This window comes from Prorops nasuta, unplaced genomic scaffold (assembly GCF_024137725.1).
Source record: "Prorops nasuta isolate Cenicafe-Biocafe unplaced genomic scaffold, Cenicafe_Pnas_1.2 PNAS00091, whole genome shotgun sequence".
NCBI lineage: Eukaryota > Metazoa > Arthropoda > Insecta > Hymenoptera > Bethylidae > Prorops > Prorops nasuta.
The window spans coordinates 132,531-149,209 of NW_027116888.1; the positions used below are offsets into that span (position 1 = coordinate 132,531).

Sequence of the window (16,679 nt, forward strand, 5' to 3'; positions counted from 1 at the left end):
ATTTATTGGAGCTGTGCTCCCACTGGCCGACAGAAAAGATTATGTGGGATCGTTTTTAAAAAAAAATTTCTTACCGTCGCATAATTGTAATGAACAAAATAATGATACTACATAGATGGTTAAAGTGAGTGACCATTTGCTCATATTTTCATGAAGTAGTTGAAACAAAAACGAGATGATTTACTTGTGACAGGTCTTTATCGACTATTGTTCTTCATGCAGAATATTTTTCACCGCTTAAATAATGTAATACTCATTTTTTATGTTACTGAGTTTGACCCTGCTTCATGAAAAATTGTTAGAGAGAAAACCATGGCTGAATAACACACATGAATTAATTGTAAATTCTTGTAATGACTTCAGATACTAGTTAAAGTCATAAGGTTCATTACGCGTAAATAGACACTTTATTAAACGAACGTCTATTTCATTTCTCTGTTATTCTTTTGTCTTTTATTTTATATACAGCAGGCTAAATCGACGTGTGTCGAAGAGGGGAGCTAATTGACGAATATTTTTCTTTGGAAACGAATGGAAGAGTTCATTGGTCTCTATGTAGAATGAAGACAAAAACAAAAATACCTATTTCGTCAATTAATTCAACACTGTCAAGTAAATCAACAAGTTCGATTCCACTTGACGAATGAATTAATTAGATCACGGGCAAGAATCGTTCTTACCTAGCAAGTTAACTGTAAAACAATCGATATTTGAATAATTACCCAGTCCCCCGGATCTACCCGTAAGTTATCAATGAAAGCAAGAACAGAAAATGGGATTTTTAATTTTTCTTCTTTTCGAAATATTTGCTTTTTTATGCCTTGCGCTGCATGCTATGTTACCGTAATCATAGCATAATATTTTTCTACTACATGCATATAAAATAGTATATTGATTAAATAGTGCATTAATAGAGAAACAAGACCGATAGACGGAAAAAAGAATCCTTTGCACAATAATCATTGCAAGGTATATTGAATTGCATATATGTAGAGGATATGTTGATATATCTACACACACACATACATACACAGACACGCGCGCGCATAATGAAAACACTAATACACATTTATAATATTTTGCGAGATTTTCAGAAATGAGTTGCGACCAAAAGTTTATTAGGCTTTGGTTCCGATTCGACGCACATAGAACGAACAAACTTAGCACGACACAATTTTATTGGGCTTTCGTTGTAAAAATGAGTGCAGCTTGATTTGTTTTGTTTGCTGAAGTTAAGTGTACAATTGGGTTCAAATTAAGGTGTGATTGTGACTCTGATCATTCATCCATGTAATGGTATGAATAGAAAGAAGGATAAATAGCGAACTTTGAGAATTGATTGTAATTAAACTTTTGGCCGTCGCTGTAAGAGGATTAGAAATAAAGCATAATGAGACTCACTGTACAATAAGAAATTGCAAATACGACTTCACTGTGATAGCCCATTGCACAAAATTGCCGAGCTCCTGATTCGCCGGCTCTTTTTGTTTATTTTTTTCTCGTATCATTTATCATCGAGCAAGAATATTTTTATAAACAATGCGACTTTCATAGTTCCACTTGATTTCTCACCAAGACTCTTTTCCACGAACGTGAAAATCCATCAAGTATCTATTGGTCGAGCCATATCTCCGCAGACAAATGGGGGCTTGAGACTTTCACGATCGTTCCAGTGTGTTGTATACTGGGTATAAAAGTTGCGCTCGATAATAGATTACATGGCAGAACCAACACCCAATGGATCACGTAAGTTCAATGAATTGGATCAATCGATCTAATTAGCAGCAGTATATGAAACAGAATGGGAGCATTGAATGAGTTAATAGACGTATCTGTTTTCATTGATTGTTTTGGTTGTGTCAATTGAAGCATCATCACGCAGTATATGGCATAAAAACGCCAGATATCGCGTTCCGCGTTATTATTATAAAAAAAAACAAGCACAGTATTTACCTCACTCCAGTTTTTTCTCACTTTGGCTTTGAATGTTTGGGTTGCCCTATTTTTTTCTTCTGTCGCCCACGTTGTTCGACAATCAGGTTCGAGTAAGCTAGAATTTAAACTCGTTAAGTACAGTTAACGTAATTAATAATTGGCGGTAATACATACTGATACTTACAGAATGCAAATTTGTAGCAGAAAACATATTGATTTATACCTAAATGCGATGGCTTAACAGAGGGGTAGATTTTTTGTGTACACGAATATACGAGAGGAGGTTAATTTAGATGAATTCTCGTATGGTCTAGAGTCGAGTGAATTATTGAACGATTGCTGTTTATCGATGTAAATCTAAGATCTGTAATTTATACGGTATATATGTACAAATATATTCAAAGATATGTAATTAATAATTAATTGCTAGGATTACCAGTGGCTTCTAACATCTCTCAGTCAGTCAGCATATCTATCTCATCCTCTTTCCTACTCTGTTACGAGCTACGAAGCAGCATTATGCATATTGGGGGGGGGGAAGATTGGTGATGAAATCCCGAATTACCTATAACCTCTGAGGGGTCTATTCAAGGTTACACACGAGCATAAACGAGCAGGTGGAAACCTCGGAGTTGCTCATCTTCTTTTTCTGAATTCCCCACCGTTCGTAAAACGGACCTCCTTCCCTCTTTTTCCTCTTTTGCCTTTTCCTTCGACCTTCTCTTCCTCTCTCCATCTCCTTCTCTCTTTTCCACCTTTCTCTATCAAAGCAGCTCCTTGTATACATTCACACACAATATCACAAACCGATACACACCTCGCAATGTCTGCGTGCACGACTAGCGGTACTTTACCCGTAAATGTACGCGATACCGTACGATATTTCCCTCGTGGAATTCATCGTTCGTACAAGAAAAAAGAGGAATTTGATTAGGTCGATAAATGGCGCCAAAACTCAGGCGTCGTGGAAATTCGCGGAGAGGGGTTATGAGGGAAAAAAAGGGGGTGGGGAAATATATATTAGGGAAGAATTTCGAAGAATATACAGAGCAAAGGCAGATTAGGTTTTTACCGAGAGGAGAGGACACGATATACCGAGATGTAAGTGCAATAACAACACTCCCCCTTTTCCCTCCTTTTTCCTGTAGGCAGTGCTGCCATCCGATGGGAATTTCGTTCCCCCACCATAACTCCCAAGTATTCACCAGCATCAGTGATGCCAGATCGCAGATCCTTAGACCCCCCACTCTAACCTCTGAATGCACGTAACTCTATGGGTCTAAGAGTCAGAGTGGGGGTCAGAGAGTTCGCAATCTTGCATCACTGACCAACATGGCGCCTAGCAGCATAATGACAGAACGCAACTCCCACCGGATAGCAACACTGAGACTTTAGGTCCCGCGGGCGAGTTCTCCTTTCGAAGCTGGTGTCTCGAGGAGGGGGTCGACGACTCATCCGCACACTCTGACCCACAAGTGGATCTTTCTCGGTCCCCCAGCCCAGTCAGTCAGTCAGTCAGTCAGTCAGTTAAGCACGCAGGCGATGCGGGTCCGCATGCTGTCGTCGGGGTTGCCGATTAGCCGGTGAAGAAAAGTTGAAAAACACGTGTGTCGATCCCCCGTCGAAAGGGGACCGTAAGGTGAATCGAGTTCTCAGCTGTTTTCCTTGGAAAGCCAAGCAGCACAAGTCGAACCTTCGATCTACGCCAGTTTTCGCGCTCGCGCGGACAGAGGGAGTTCAAGTTCAAGATGATCCTCAGACCTGGGGGCATCGTCCTCCTCGTACTCGCTGCAACCGCTACCGCTCAGGACGACGACTCCCTCGCTGGAAGTTTTTTATCAGGTATATATAGATATAGCCATGAGAGAATAAAAGCGATCGTCGGTTGCACGAGACTGATGTTTTTGTGTAATGGAACAAAATAGACTGTAGCTACGCAGAGGAGTGATATTTCCCGGAAGAAGAGTATAGAGTCTGCCCCATTGGCCATTTGCGTGTCGCTGTAGAGGAAGACGAGGTTTCGAGAAATAGAAATTGGCGTACGCACACGTATGCGCCGCACGCTTTTATAGGTAGAATCTGGAAGGATGCGACTGTCCCACTTAGAAGCTGTAACGCTATGCGGATGACGCTCGCTCGATCCGTTCACGCAGTAAGAAGGCCGATTGCTGACTTTAAAAACTACACATGCATCGTTATATATATATATATATATATATATATGTATATTATAGTACTGTTACTAAAAGATGCGCAGCTTTCAGTTGTTCGAACTACGCAATTACAGAAAATAAAAGTTAATTAATAAAAATTCCTTAATTACACGGTTTTAATTTACTTTTCTCCCATCGTTATAATTAAAGTTCGCATAGTGTTCCGGTAAAGAGGTACGAACGCGCGTGTTGTGTGCGACCAGGATTACACTAGACCCGGCACGTGTGATACCAAAATGGCTTGCGCGGGCACTCCACACAGTGGTTTATTAAGTACCGTTATATTTATTCGGGACGTTATATCTGCCAAAGTGAAACCGGCCGGCCTGGGAAAATCTCGTGCAAAATACTCGAAGGATCGATCGCGAAATTACTTCCCTTTTACTTTGTCTCCAATTGCAAAGTTAAAAAAAAACATAAAACGCAGAATGGGGAGATTTTTGAGTAGGTTCCACCGTTAGAAAAGAAGTCGAGAAAGAAAATAAAACGGTCCTTTGAAGATTCCCATTGACTGAGTCGACCGTGACTCCCCCCTCCACCAAACGGGGCCCGGATAATCCGCCTATGTCCCTCCCGTCGCGTCGTCGTAAATTTAGTCTTACCGTAACTGTATATCAGGTGCAGGCGCCTGAACAGAGAAATTCCTGCATACGTAATCCTTAGCCGGGACGCGCAAGGTGGTCAAGGATGACTGAACTTGATCGTGACAGTCAGGAGCAACGACCTGCTCTCACGTAGTTTCCTTTTCTCTCTTTCCCTCTATCCATCTCTCGAAACTCGAAGCAAGATAGATCTAAACCTACAAAACCTGACTATGTGGCCTATACGACGTTCTAAACAAATTGAACTTTTCAGGTTTATTAGACTCATTGACAAACACAGCCAACAGCGCCGACTGTCCCGGAGTATGCGTGCACGCTCTGGCAACCCTGATTTGCTACGAGGTTCTCGAGGACGTGCAATGTCCCACAGCGAGTATGAGGTGCTGCGTGGAGGCACCGATAAACAGCACGACGACCTTCCAAGTTCCGGAAAATTCCTCCTTACCGACCATTTCGCCAACGCTAAAAACCACCGTACAAGACTCCACAACGAGCGCCGCTACAACCACTACCACTGCAGCCACCACCACTACTACTACCACTACCACTACTGCCGTCAGTACAATTGCAGCTTCTTCGAGTCCCACAGCCACTACCGTTCAGCCAATCACGGTACGTCCAATAAATACAATTATTTTTTTATATTCATAGAGTTAAAAATGTTTTTATTTATGTTAACATAGGATAATCAAAAGGAAGCTGATAAAACATCTGGTAAGATCACTTTTTGAGAATTTTGAAGGGATTTATCATTTTTATCAAAGGAGTTTGTCGTTGACAACTGAATTTAATTTTCTATATAGAAAAGACATGCAGTGGGATTTGCATGGCCGAGAGGATCGCTGATTACTGCGACGCGGTTTTGGCTATAGATGGGCTTTGCAAGCCGAAGTACAAGTGTTGTGTGTCGAGGGACGCGTTTGGAGACAAACCGCCGCCAGAGCTGCAAGTGATCGACCGAACGAACTCGAGTAGATTCGAGGAAAAAACTACACCGTCTAGTAAACAAGCTACAACCACGCAGAAGCCCTCGACCTTGACTTCGACCTCAACCACGACAACTCTCACGAGCACAAGTAGCACGTCCCAGAGGCCAAAACCTGTGCTGAGGAAGACTTGCAAGGGCGAGTGCACTTATGGACTGTTCGCTCTTTTCTGTGACAATATCGACATCGAGGCGGATTGTCCTGGCGATGGGACCTGTTGTATCACTGAACCTCCTGTTAAAATCGTTAGTTTCTATTTTTTATACAAATATGTTGTATCTTCCCCTTTTCTTATGATTGCTTGAACACTGCAGGATACAACGACGACCTTGAGACCAGCAACGACGAAACCACAGCAAAAGCTACCATCGTGTCCTGGCTTCTGTATGCTACCTATAATGATAGCCTTTTGTAAACAACCTCAACATGTCATTATTCCAAAGACCTCGACTTGCCAAGCTGGAGTTCTCTGCTGTGACAACACCAGAAGTCCTCCACAGGTTTCTATATTTTCTACATTTTTTATCTATATTTATCTAGCTCCACCTCAGTTGTAAGATAACCGTTAGGAATGAATTTCTGTTGTTTCTTCAGACTCCAAGGCCACGCCCAAGGCCACAACCAAAACCTGCCACGACCACTACAGTTTCCCTGCCACCTGATCCCAGGCCAGATTGTCCTGGATCTTGTATCGTTTCATATTTGTCGTTTACCTGCTTCAGTGAGTCTGCCTGATTCGTTGTCTTATCCATTTAAATTCCTTTCTCCTACTAAGACTCTATTCTAAATTTGATTCTTTTTTATGAACTGCAGGAAATGCAGAGCTGACGAATCTCTTCAAGTGCAAGAAATCCGGTCACCAATGCTGTGCGCCTAAATCTCTCATCAGAGAATTCAGCGGTGCGAGTACCAACGAGACTCCTGTGTTCTCCAACAGAAACGACACCGTTCACGTCACTCCTCTACCATATACTACTCCTTTAACTACGTTGTGTAGGATTAATTTTCTTTAATTCTTATTTTTTTCATTTAAAGTATTCTTATGTGGAAAATTCTCGTCTGGTTTTGAACAGATGAAACAACCACCACGATATCCACAACTACAAGGAGTCCCGTGTACAGTAAATACGTGTGTGGAGTTAAGGGAACTTCCCGTGGTCCTATTCAAGCCCGTACTGCAGAAAGGGGGGCTAGAGTGGTCGGTGGGGAAGATGCGGATGCCAACGAGTGGTGCTGGCAGGTTGGCCTAATCAACTCGTTAAATCAATATTTTTGTGGAGGAGCGCTGATAGGCACACAATGGGTACTCACAGCTGCTCATTGCGTCACAAAGTACGTTCTGTTTATTGCTGAAAAGCATAAAGATGTAATTCCAACCGAAAAAGTAATTATAAATATTTCTCTTCAGCATTGTGAGATCAGGGGACGCTATTTACGTGAGGGTAGGTGACCATGACCTGACAAGGAAATACGGAAACCCTGGAGCTCAAACATTGAGGGTCGCCACAACGTATATTCACCATAATCATAACAGCCAAACGTTGGACAACGATATAGCGCTGCTTAAGCTTCATGGACAGGCGGAGCTCAAGGATGGCGTTTGTTTGGTTTGTCTACCGGCACGTGGAGTCAGTCATACGGCTGGCAAAAGGTGCACCGTAACTGGCTATGGATATATGGGAGAAGGTACTACCTTATTTTTCTGTCAAAGGCTCCTTGTGTTCGTTATATCTAAATTGTTATTTTATGCTTCTGTATTTAATTTCAGCTGGTCCCATACCTTTAAGAGTGAGAGAGGCTGAAATCCCGATCGTCAGTGATGCGGAGTGCATAAGAAAAGTGAATGCGGTTACGGAGAAAATATTTATCTTGCCTGCGAGTAGCTTCTGCGCAGGTGGAGAACAGGGAAATGACGCATGCCAGGTAAAAAATCCTAGCATGACATTGATTAGTCTTGGTTATTGTAATTGACAGCTCACTGATTATATTTATAATTTTTAATATTCAGGGAGATGGAGGTGGTCCACTGGTCTGTCAGGACGACGGATTTTATGAACTCGCAGGGCTTGTTTCCTGGGGCTTCGGTTGTGGGAGACTGGACGTTCCTGGTGTGTACGTCAAAGTGTCCGCCTTCATCGGATGGATCAACCAAATAATATCTGTTAACAATCTTTAGCTTTCACGTACTCAGGATGTATGAAATGCGAGAGAAAAGTCGAGGAAAATTTTTTTGGGAAAAAAGTTGAATGCGCACCGAAGTGTAAGCGCTAGGGACCATAGCCATTATATATATAGCTACAGGGATAAAAGAAAAATCTATTTTTGTCGTGAAGAATCAAAAGATAATGTATCCCTGATTCTCTTCTTGCCTCTGGAATTGAGGGAGAGAGAGAGAGAGAAAGAGAGAAAGCGCTGATTTTATAGTGTAAAAAATTGTTGAAGAAATTGTCAAATAATTAGGAAAGTCGAGCAAGACCTCAAAGTGTTTTGTAGATTGCGTAGGCGAGTATATTTACTGCTCAATCTATTTTTTATATCGCTGATGGTGTTTTCTAAGTAGCCAATTAATTTGATTAAGTAACTTTTAGATATGTTTTTCATTTATTTATTTATGCGTCATTGAAACAGGAGCAGATCTCATAAAAAATCAATAGTTCGATCGTGAGGAACAACATTTTTCATCGAATATTTAAAAAGAAATGAAAAGGATTAGCACCTTTACGATTAATGAAAAGTGTTTTCACCCTTATGAAATTTGCTCCTCTTTTAACATACACCTGTATTTTCTTGGTCTTTCAAGATTTACTCAAAGACTGCGGCGTGTTGAGAAAGGAAAAAAATGACATATTCGTGCTTTGTATATTGTTGCATCATTCTCATTTTATTTTTCTTCAATAGAAATACTATTTCGGAGACACGGCTGTCAATATTACCAAGCGAGAATTTAAATGTGAACATCCAAGATTATTGTTAAGATAGCGTCTTTGTAGTATAAGATAAATTATTAATCGTATTGACAGAGCTCTCTCAAGAAATTTCAGTTTCACAAATCTCTCTTTTCAATAAGCAAATACCTTGATTCCGAAACTGATCGTTTCTACTTGAAAGAAGTCTCGTTTAGATTACTATTTAGAAGTATTTTAGAAGTTCGACCAAAATATATAATAATTATTAATATTACAAAATCACGAACAAATGTATAAATTTGTTACAAAAAATTTGATACAAAATAAATATTTTCTAAGTAATATATTAACGTTTCAAAACATGCTTTTCCTTTACTCACCAGTTTTTAGATCCTACAGCAAAGAGTTCTACTGTCAATTGATAGGGATATTTCAATCATTGGTTATTGCAGATATACGAATTTTAAGTGATTATTGATGCTCTATTAATTAAAATACAGCATTTGACCTAAAAGGATTTTATCCAGAAACATGTCTATATTCAGTGGAACTGATTAATAAATATTAAATGTATATTGTTGATACTGAACTTTTATAGGTTGCCTGGCTACAACTTTGAAGTTTAGTATTATTTTCAACGTCGGCGTCATCTCATTCTGAGAGCCAGAACGAAACATTATAATGGTTGAAATTTGATTTACAAAAGTATTTTTCACTTTTCATAAAAGGAAGAAAAACATAAGACTTGATAAGAGTTGTTTCTGTGCAATAATCACACTGTTAATTTAATTTATTAATGATTAATTATTAATACAACTTTAAATTGCATTTTTGATTGTTTTAAAAAAACAGTAGAAGCTTAAAGCTTAGCTTACGCATTCGATTTATTTACAATTTTCTTTTTTGATAAGAATATATTTTACAAATTCATGATAAAAACTAATTATATGTAGCTAAATTGGAGAGATAGCAAACCATTTATTCCATTTGAACCACACATATACGTTGATAATAAAATATTTAATCATAAACAAATGTAACATAACGAAAGAAGAATAAAACTCAATTATTATATTTCTTTCACGTTAATTATAGCAACAGTAATACCTATATATATATAATAATTAAAATATAATTTGTAAGTTAAATGTTATTTTTAATAACATACGTAATAAATACTCGCAATAGTTAAATGACAAATAACAATCAAGCAAGCACCTACAACAAACATGTTTTGAAATAACGTAATACTACAAATAAATTGAACATATAATTAAACCATAAATATAAATAAAACTTAGATCATAAATCTTGAGATAATTAATTTTAGTCGATAATATGTAAACGAATAGCTGTTTGCTTAATAGGCACTAGTCAAATTTAATTTTCCGCAAAACCATCTTAATCTAAGAACCATTTGTCACATAATCTACAGAAAATTTTGCTTTACGTAAGGATAAAAAATCACGATTCGGTTTTATCAGAGCTTTCTTCATCAATCTCGGTTTTAAGTGGTGTCTCTTCTGTACGTTTTTCATTATTCTCCTCTTCAACGTGAACGTCCACGTTAACTTCTTCATCCTCGTCTTCTTTTTTTATCGTAATATCCGACTCGTCCTTGCCTTCTTTAAAATTTCTTCTCTCTTCACGAATCATCCTCTCGAGCTTGCTATCCGTTACTCGATGAAACGTTATCACATGGTGGTCTAATTCCGCCCGGAAGAAGAACTTCAAAGTACATTTAGAACAATCGTAAGGACGAGCACCTAGACCATGTTCTTGCAACATGTGGTTCTGCAAAGAAATCAACGTGTTGTTGCAGGATGGATAGAACAAATTTTCTAATAAATATTAAATTCCATATATTTTACCTGAAGGCCAATAGGAGCTGTGAATAAAGATTGGCAAATGTAACAGCTCAAAGCCGTGCATCCTGCAAAAGTATGCTCTATCAAATGACTCTGAAGTTGAAGCGGGCTTTCTGCCTCGAAAAGACACAAGTGGCAGCGCAAAGATCCGATCATCCCTTTTCCAGGAACCAAATGTGCTTCTCTCACATGCTGCCGAATTTTAGACTCGCTTGGGAAAGATAACTAAAAATAAAGCACAGTGTCAAACCCACAAATATCAATGAACAAACACAAATACTATAATTTTATTTTATTTTACCTGGCACTGTATACAAGTGTATGCATCAGTCCCATTCCTCTTAGTATTCTCATCGTACTCAGTCGCTTGCTTTTCAGCCTCTGACAAATCCTCATATTTAACCGAAAAATCCTCATTTCCCTTATCATTAGAATCTTTTTCCGGATCTTCGATCTTGTAGCTTGGATCTTCATAGGTTTCGGTATTCGAGTCCCAGTGTGAAATATCTTTATCAGGGATCCAGGAGCGATCAGTTTTATAGGCTCTAAGATGATCGTATGGTAAGCCAAGGATGGGATGACCTTGGGAATGGCGAACGTAACACGGTTTGCACACTCTGAGGGGATGGCCACTCGCATTAGCATGGCTCGAGGGTACATTGACGTAATCTTCCGAGGAAAGATCCCTCATGCAAAGGCAACAACTGCAACTCTGCGACTTTGGGTTAGGGCTCGGGCTGGAGCTAGAGTTTTGGTTTCTGGTGGAAGGTCTCAGGTGGTGTTTGGCGTGCAACCGACACTCCAATTCGCTTGTGAGAGTTTGTCTGCAAACTACGCAAGCTGCGGGAAGTTGTGGGAAGGAACTGTCCAGTCTTTGCTGAGAATCCACGTTCTCCAAACTGTGCCTCTGCACGTGCTCCAGAAAAGTGGCTTCGCTGGGTAAATTCCCACGACAAACGACGCAAGTGTCGCTCAGCTGAATCTTGCAATGTTTTTGGAGCTTGTGCTCGGCTAGGAGTCCACCCGATGGACAGACCTCGTCGCAAATGTTGCACTTGTGTCGTCCACCAGGCTCGTTGGAAGCGTGTTGCATTTTTGTATGAGATTCCAGCTCGCTGCGAGATCTACAAACCTCTCCGCAGTATGCACAGCTCATACTGAGGCTGGATAAGCTAGATTTATTTGGAGCTTTGGACATTGGATGAACAAGTTTCTTGTGAGCCTGTAGCTCAGCTTCGTTGGCGAACTCACCATGATCGCACAGCTCGCATTGCTGCCCTGAACCATAATTAAATCTCTTGTTATTGTTATCCCTGTGATTTAGAGAATTGTTATTGCTGGAGGCTGGCGAACGACCTCTCTTCAGCGACTGAGATTTTATCTGCGACTGAAAGCATAGATATTTGTGTAGTAGTGAAAGATAAATGCGAAAAGTGATCTTGAGAATAAATAGAAACATTGGTACCTCTTCTTGTGATCTGACAGGTCTGTGGATTCTACCATTTTCTCTTGGATTGTTTCTCAGACCGATTCTGTGTTCTCCAGTTTGATGCACCTGTGTGATGTGTCTGTCCAGCAAAAATTCCACAGCGAATCCTTCTCTACAAATAGGACAACGATATAAACTAATGGAGTGACTGGGTAAGTGAAGCTGAAGCTCCAGCTCGGAACCACAGCAAATTCCACAGAAGACGCATCTTGGACCGGAAGTGGTAGGAACGCCCGGCGTGGATGCTGGACTCCTACCAACTGGACTCGCACTCATCATAGAAGCTGGAGCATGGACTGCCCTCACGTGGCTAGCAATTTCAGCTTCGCTTCTGAACGTAGTCCTACCTTCCGCAGGAGCATTTCCTGACAGATTTTCATTATTAGAATTCGGACAGCCGTTGCATTTGAACACCCTGCACTCCTGACTATGTTTAACAGCAAAGTGAACCTGAATGGCTACTTTGGAATCAAAAGTGTCTCTGCAGAGGGCACATCTGTAAAGATGATGAGCATGGCTGTCCAATAAATGTCTCTGGAGGAGATCAGGGTGTGGATACAAACGCTTGCAGGCGCCACAAACGTATTCCTTGGTGGTTTGTCCTAAATAATGTTTGGTCAAGTGTGCTAGCATGTCTTCTCGATCCTGGAACATAGCTTCGCACTTGGGACAAGGATACCTAGCTACTTCGTTCCTATAATCAGCTTGCAAATGACGTGCCAGATGTTCTCGAAAAGACTCAAAGTCTTTCAAGGCAGCTCCACATTGACCACAGAGCAATGCGGAGGAGGAATAACCCGCATTTATCTCCGAGCCTGAAGATCTAGGATGAAGACTCTGTGATTCGTTGAAAGCAGGATTCGTCGAGTTTGGTACCAGTGATATTGCTGAATCCTGTTGACTGGATTTGTCAGATCTTGACCTTCGAATAGAGGAGTCCTTGGACTCGTTATCATTGGTTTCTCTGGACTCTGATGGTGAGACCATTCGATTATCGCAATGCTGGAGAACGTAGTGTTCGGCATAGGCTGCTGACGAGGAGCATGGTATTCCACACAAAGGACACATCATCAGTGTCGAGGCAAATCCTGTGGGATCAGTCCTATGAATGGAGAGCAAGTGATCCTTCAAACTGCTCAACGTTGAAAATTTCATCGTGCATTGGCCACAGGATAACGAACCATCGTATCGATCTCCCTCATCCTGGCAGCTTTTCTTCTGATCTTTAGCTGCAAAAAATAAATCCACGTTAATTCATCGCACTTGAAAGTTAAAAATTAAATTACTCGACGTCCACCCTAATATTCTCCTCGAGATTCAACCAACCTATACGAGTTCACCAATACTCACAATAAAGTTTCTTCTCCTGACAATCCTGAGCCTCCTGCCTATCCGAGATTTTCCCACAAGCAAGGCTGGCCTGTGACAGAGCTTCTCCACTCAGAATTGTCTGGTGCATCGTTTGCACGTGCAATTGCAGCTGTTGCATGCAACTAAAAGAGTCCCTCGTGCAATACATGCAGGCCAATTTCAGAGGAGAGCCCAGTATTGGTCCAGCAGGTCTACTGGTATGAGGAGATTTCGTAGTGACCTTGGGATTTAGCCCTAAACTGAGGTTCAAGCTGGGAGATGGCGAGCTGACGACTGGAGGCGATGACGTGCTGTGCGAAGAGGCGCTTCTCCTGCCATAATCCTGCTCCTGCATTGCCTTCCCCGATGATGATTTCTTGTGCGACTGCATGTGTGACGTCAGCGCTGCTGCTGTATTGTATCCACGAGAGCAAGCTGTGCACTGGTATGGCTTCTGAGTGTCGTGTGTCTTCATGTGAATTTTGAGGTGGTCGCTGAAAATTATAAATCGAGTTAGAAATTTCCACTGATTGATATTATAATCTTTCTCTCCTTGTGTACGTATGTATAATAAATAAGTATGATGCGATCAATCGCGAAAGATAATTTAGTAAATATTCTTTTTTCTATTTTCGAAGTTCGTGCACACATTAACATTTCATACAGCATTATTTGCGAGTCTGGAAAGAAATCAATTTGGAGCGGTCAGCCACTGTCAGAATTAGTCGCATTAGGACAGAATTGATATGATCCGTGAAACGAAATTTCGCGCCTATTATACCAAGCACTGACTGTCAGCTCGTTCCGAAGCTTTTTTACCCCGAATGCACAGTTGGTTAATATAAGCCCGGATGTTTCTTATAACGGCGCGAATCATTATAAAAGAAACGTGTGCTCTGCGATGATAAGAGAGTGAGCTTTATTCCATATTTATCGCGTTTCACGTGTCAGTGCATATTCGCTTCTGGATTATTGGAAAAAGTATCATAGTTGTGTTTAAACATTTAAATATTCGCCAATGCTCTCTTTATTTTAAGCACAGGTTTCTATCAATTCGTGCACCGGGAAGCAGGAAAAGTCGCGATAATTTTGTACAAATTAAAACGAGACTGAAGGATTATTTTAAAAATCAAGGAAAATTGTATAATCGAGATATTCTAATAAATTATAAAATATAGTAACGTCGTGATATTTTTCAATGGAAAATTCAAATATGTCTGGAGAGGACGTTGAAAGGAAACAATAGTAGCAATATGTGCGAGTGTGCACACATGTGTGAGAGAGAAATAGTAGGTGGACATTGGCGGATCTCGCGGCGACGATGAATAATTCATCGACCGGAAAATCGGATTCGCATAAGGCCAGGTCACCGATGTCACTCTTGCACTTTGCATCCTGAATTATTCCTAAAGTCCTGCCACAAGAGTTCGCCTCCTCGAGTCTCCGCTTCACGATTATCGACCGATTATGTCACCGCTTCCAATTACCGATTTCATTTCCCTATTCTCGCCAACAAACTCATTCAAAAGGTTTCATTGTTTACTGATATTTTAACGCTAAATTACTTTTTTTATCGTCGTACGTTCCATGACATTTTAATCAATCAGTCTTTCGCTTTTATACAATTTACCAAAATTTCCACATGCTCGTTCCTGATTCTATTAACAATCTCACTCGAGCGAACGTTGTTTCACATGTACGTATATACAAGGTTTCGTTTTTCAAAAGTATTTTTACATAATAGTGGCATTACGTGTTGGGTGGCTCAAAAAGAAACTGAATTTTTCGTCGTTGAGCGAAGGAAGAGCTCGAAGGAAACTTTTGCCCCTTTGTTTGCTCACCCAGGCTGGTTGTCGTGACCGAATAGAGACGTGGACTCGAAAAGATTCTCGGATCGCATTAACGCCTTAGCGGAGATCTAGTAGGAAGCTGTCACGACTCTAAGAATCATCAATTACCATTCAAGGAAATTTGTCATTGTACTTTGAAATCTATCGGGCACTTTCCTCTTTTACCAAAAAACTTTTTACAATTTTTATATAAAATTTCTCATTAAAGCAATTAACTGTTACTACGAAAACTTAAAATTATATTTTAATTTTTTCATCGAGAGAGAAAGAGAGAGAGAGAGAGAGATAGATATATTCTTTGAAAAGTCAAAGTCATGAACGCGACTGGTTTAGTAGCCGAAGAACGCAACGAGCCACTTGACTAATGTTCTACCTGTTGTCCCGTAACACCAATGCGCCTACCTGTCCAGTTTTACAAGTGTAGTGCGTGCGCCTGTGCGTGTGCCCGTGCGTGAAACATACACCCTCCACTCCCCACTTAGCATTTCAATACGACTCAATCCATGCGTGAGAAAACTCCCACTGCAGGCGTCATTTAAAAAATACAAAAGAAATGGGCAAAGCTATCAACAACCAGAAACTTAAACCCCTCTTTCTCAACCGTTCTCTTAAAATTCTAACAAAATTACGCAATTTACAAGAAATTAATTGCTCAGCGTTAATATAAAAAATAAAATAACAGACTTATAACTATACACAATTGACTTAAAACTCTTTCTTCCGATCAGTCTTCCATTCTCAAACGAGATACTCAAATTGAAAGTACCTCCTGGAGAAGGCAGCCTCGCAATGCGAACATCGGTATCTCCTGTCTCCAGTATGAAGTTTCACGTGACGATCCCTGCTACGTTTGTGCTTGAACAACCTCGCGCACCAGCTGCATCTGTAGGGCATTTGGTCCCCGTGGCTCTGAAAAATTCAATTGAATGAAAAAAGAGATAAGGGAAATTTGTCTCGCGTCAAATTTTCTATACGCTTATCAACAGGGTAGTCTCGTATAAATGGCGAATAAATCAGATGTGAGATGGAGCTTCGAGATACATTCGAGTCGCAGAGAGAGAGAGAGAGAGAGAGAGGGGGGCAATTATGACGTGGATCCGGATAGTCTTCTCAAAGAAGCCGACAAGAGTACGTGGTTATTTCATATCGGGTCACTGTTGTCCTAGATCGTGATAATCTCGATGGGTGCACCGCCATCTTAGACAGAAGAATTACATTAATCTCCTTATCTCTATATCGCTACTCCAAACTTTTCTCAATTTCCAAAATTCTTGAATTCAACATTTTACACATATATAATCCTCGCAGAAATGCTTGATTTCGCGAGACCACATAATTGGTGAGAAACTAAGCTCAGAAAAAAGGCTTGCACCTGGACGACGAGAAAACCCTGACCGGTACAACCTGTTACACTAGAAGCAGAGGTACAGATCGTGACCCGGAGATGACCTCCGAACGCACGTACGCACGCACGCACGCA

The 16,679-nt window shown here is 40.6% G+C and overlaps 2 protein-coding genes across 2 annotated transcripts in view; one reads left to right on the top strand and one right to left on the bottom strand.

Annotated features, from left to right (window-relative positions):
• The first annotated feature begins 3,399 nt into the window (after positions 1-3,399).
• LOC136784875 (protein masquerade-like) lies at positions 3,400-8,922 on the top strand. The gene is made up of 11 exons (XM_066745787.1): positions 3,400-3,777; positions 5,004-5,362; positions 5,434-5,464; positions 5,554-5,981; positions 6,051-6,236; positions 6,331-6,457; positions 6,550-6,729; positions 6,810-7,068; positions 7,145-7,422; positions 7,505-7,659; positions 7,745-8,922. The coding sequence occupies exons 1-11, from the start codon at positions 3,684-3,686 to the stop codon at positions 7,910-7,912; spliced, it is 2,265 nt and encodes a 754-aa protein (XP_066601884.1). The 5' UTR covers positions 3,400-3,683; the 3' UTR covers positions 7,913-8,922.
• Positions 8,923-9,732: 810 nt separating this feature from the next.
• Positions 9,733-16,679, bottom strand: part of LOC136784881 (zinc finger protein 423 homolog) — a 42,285-nt gene continuing 35,338 nt past the window's right edge. The window contains exons 6-11 of the mRNA XM_066745798.1: positions 15,966-16,108; positions 13,350-13,843; positions 11,976-13,228; positions 10,812-11,891; positions 10,514-10,735; positions 9,733-10,436 (exon numbers count right to left, since the gene is read on the bottom strand). Coding sequence (XP_066601895.1) covers positions 10,107-10,436; positions 10,514-10,735; positions 10,812-11,891; positions 11,976-13,228; positions 13,350-13,843; positions 15,966-16,108 — 3,522 coding nt within the window. The 3' untranslated portion in view covers positions 9,733-10,106. The remainder of the gene's footprint in view (positions 10,437-10,513; positions 10,736-10,811; positions 11,892-11,975; positions 13,229-13,349; positions 13,844-15,965; positions 16,109-16,679) is intronic.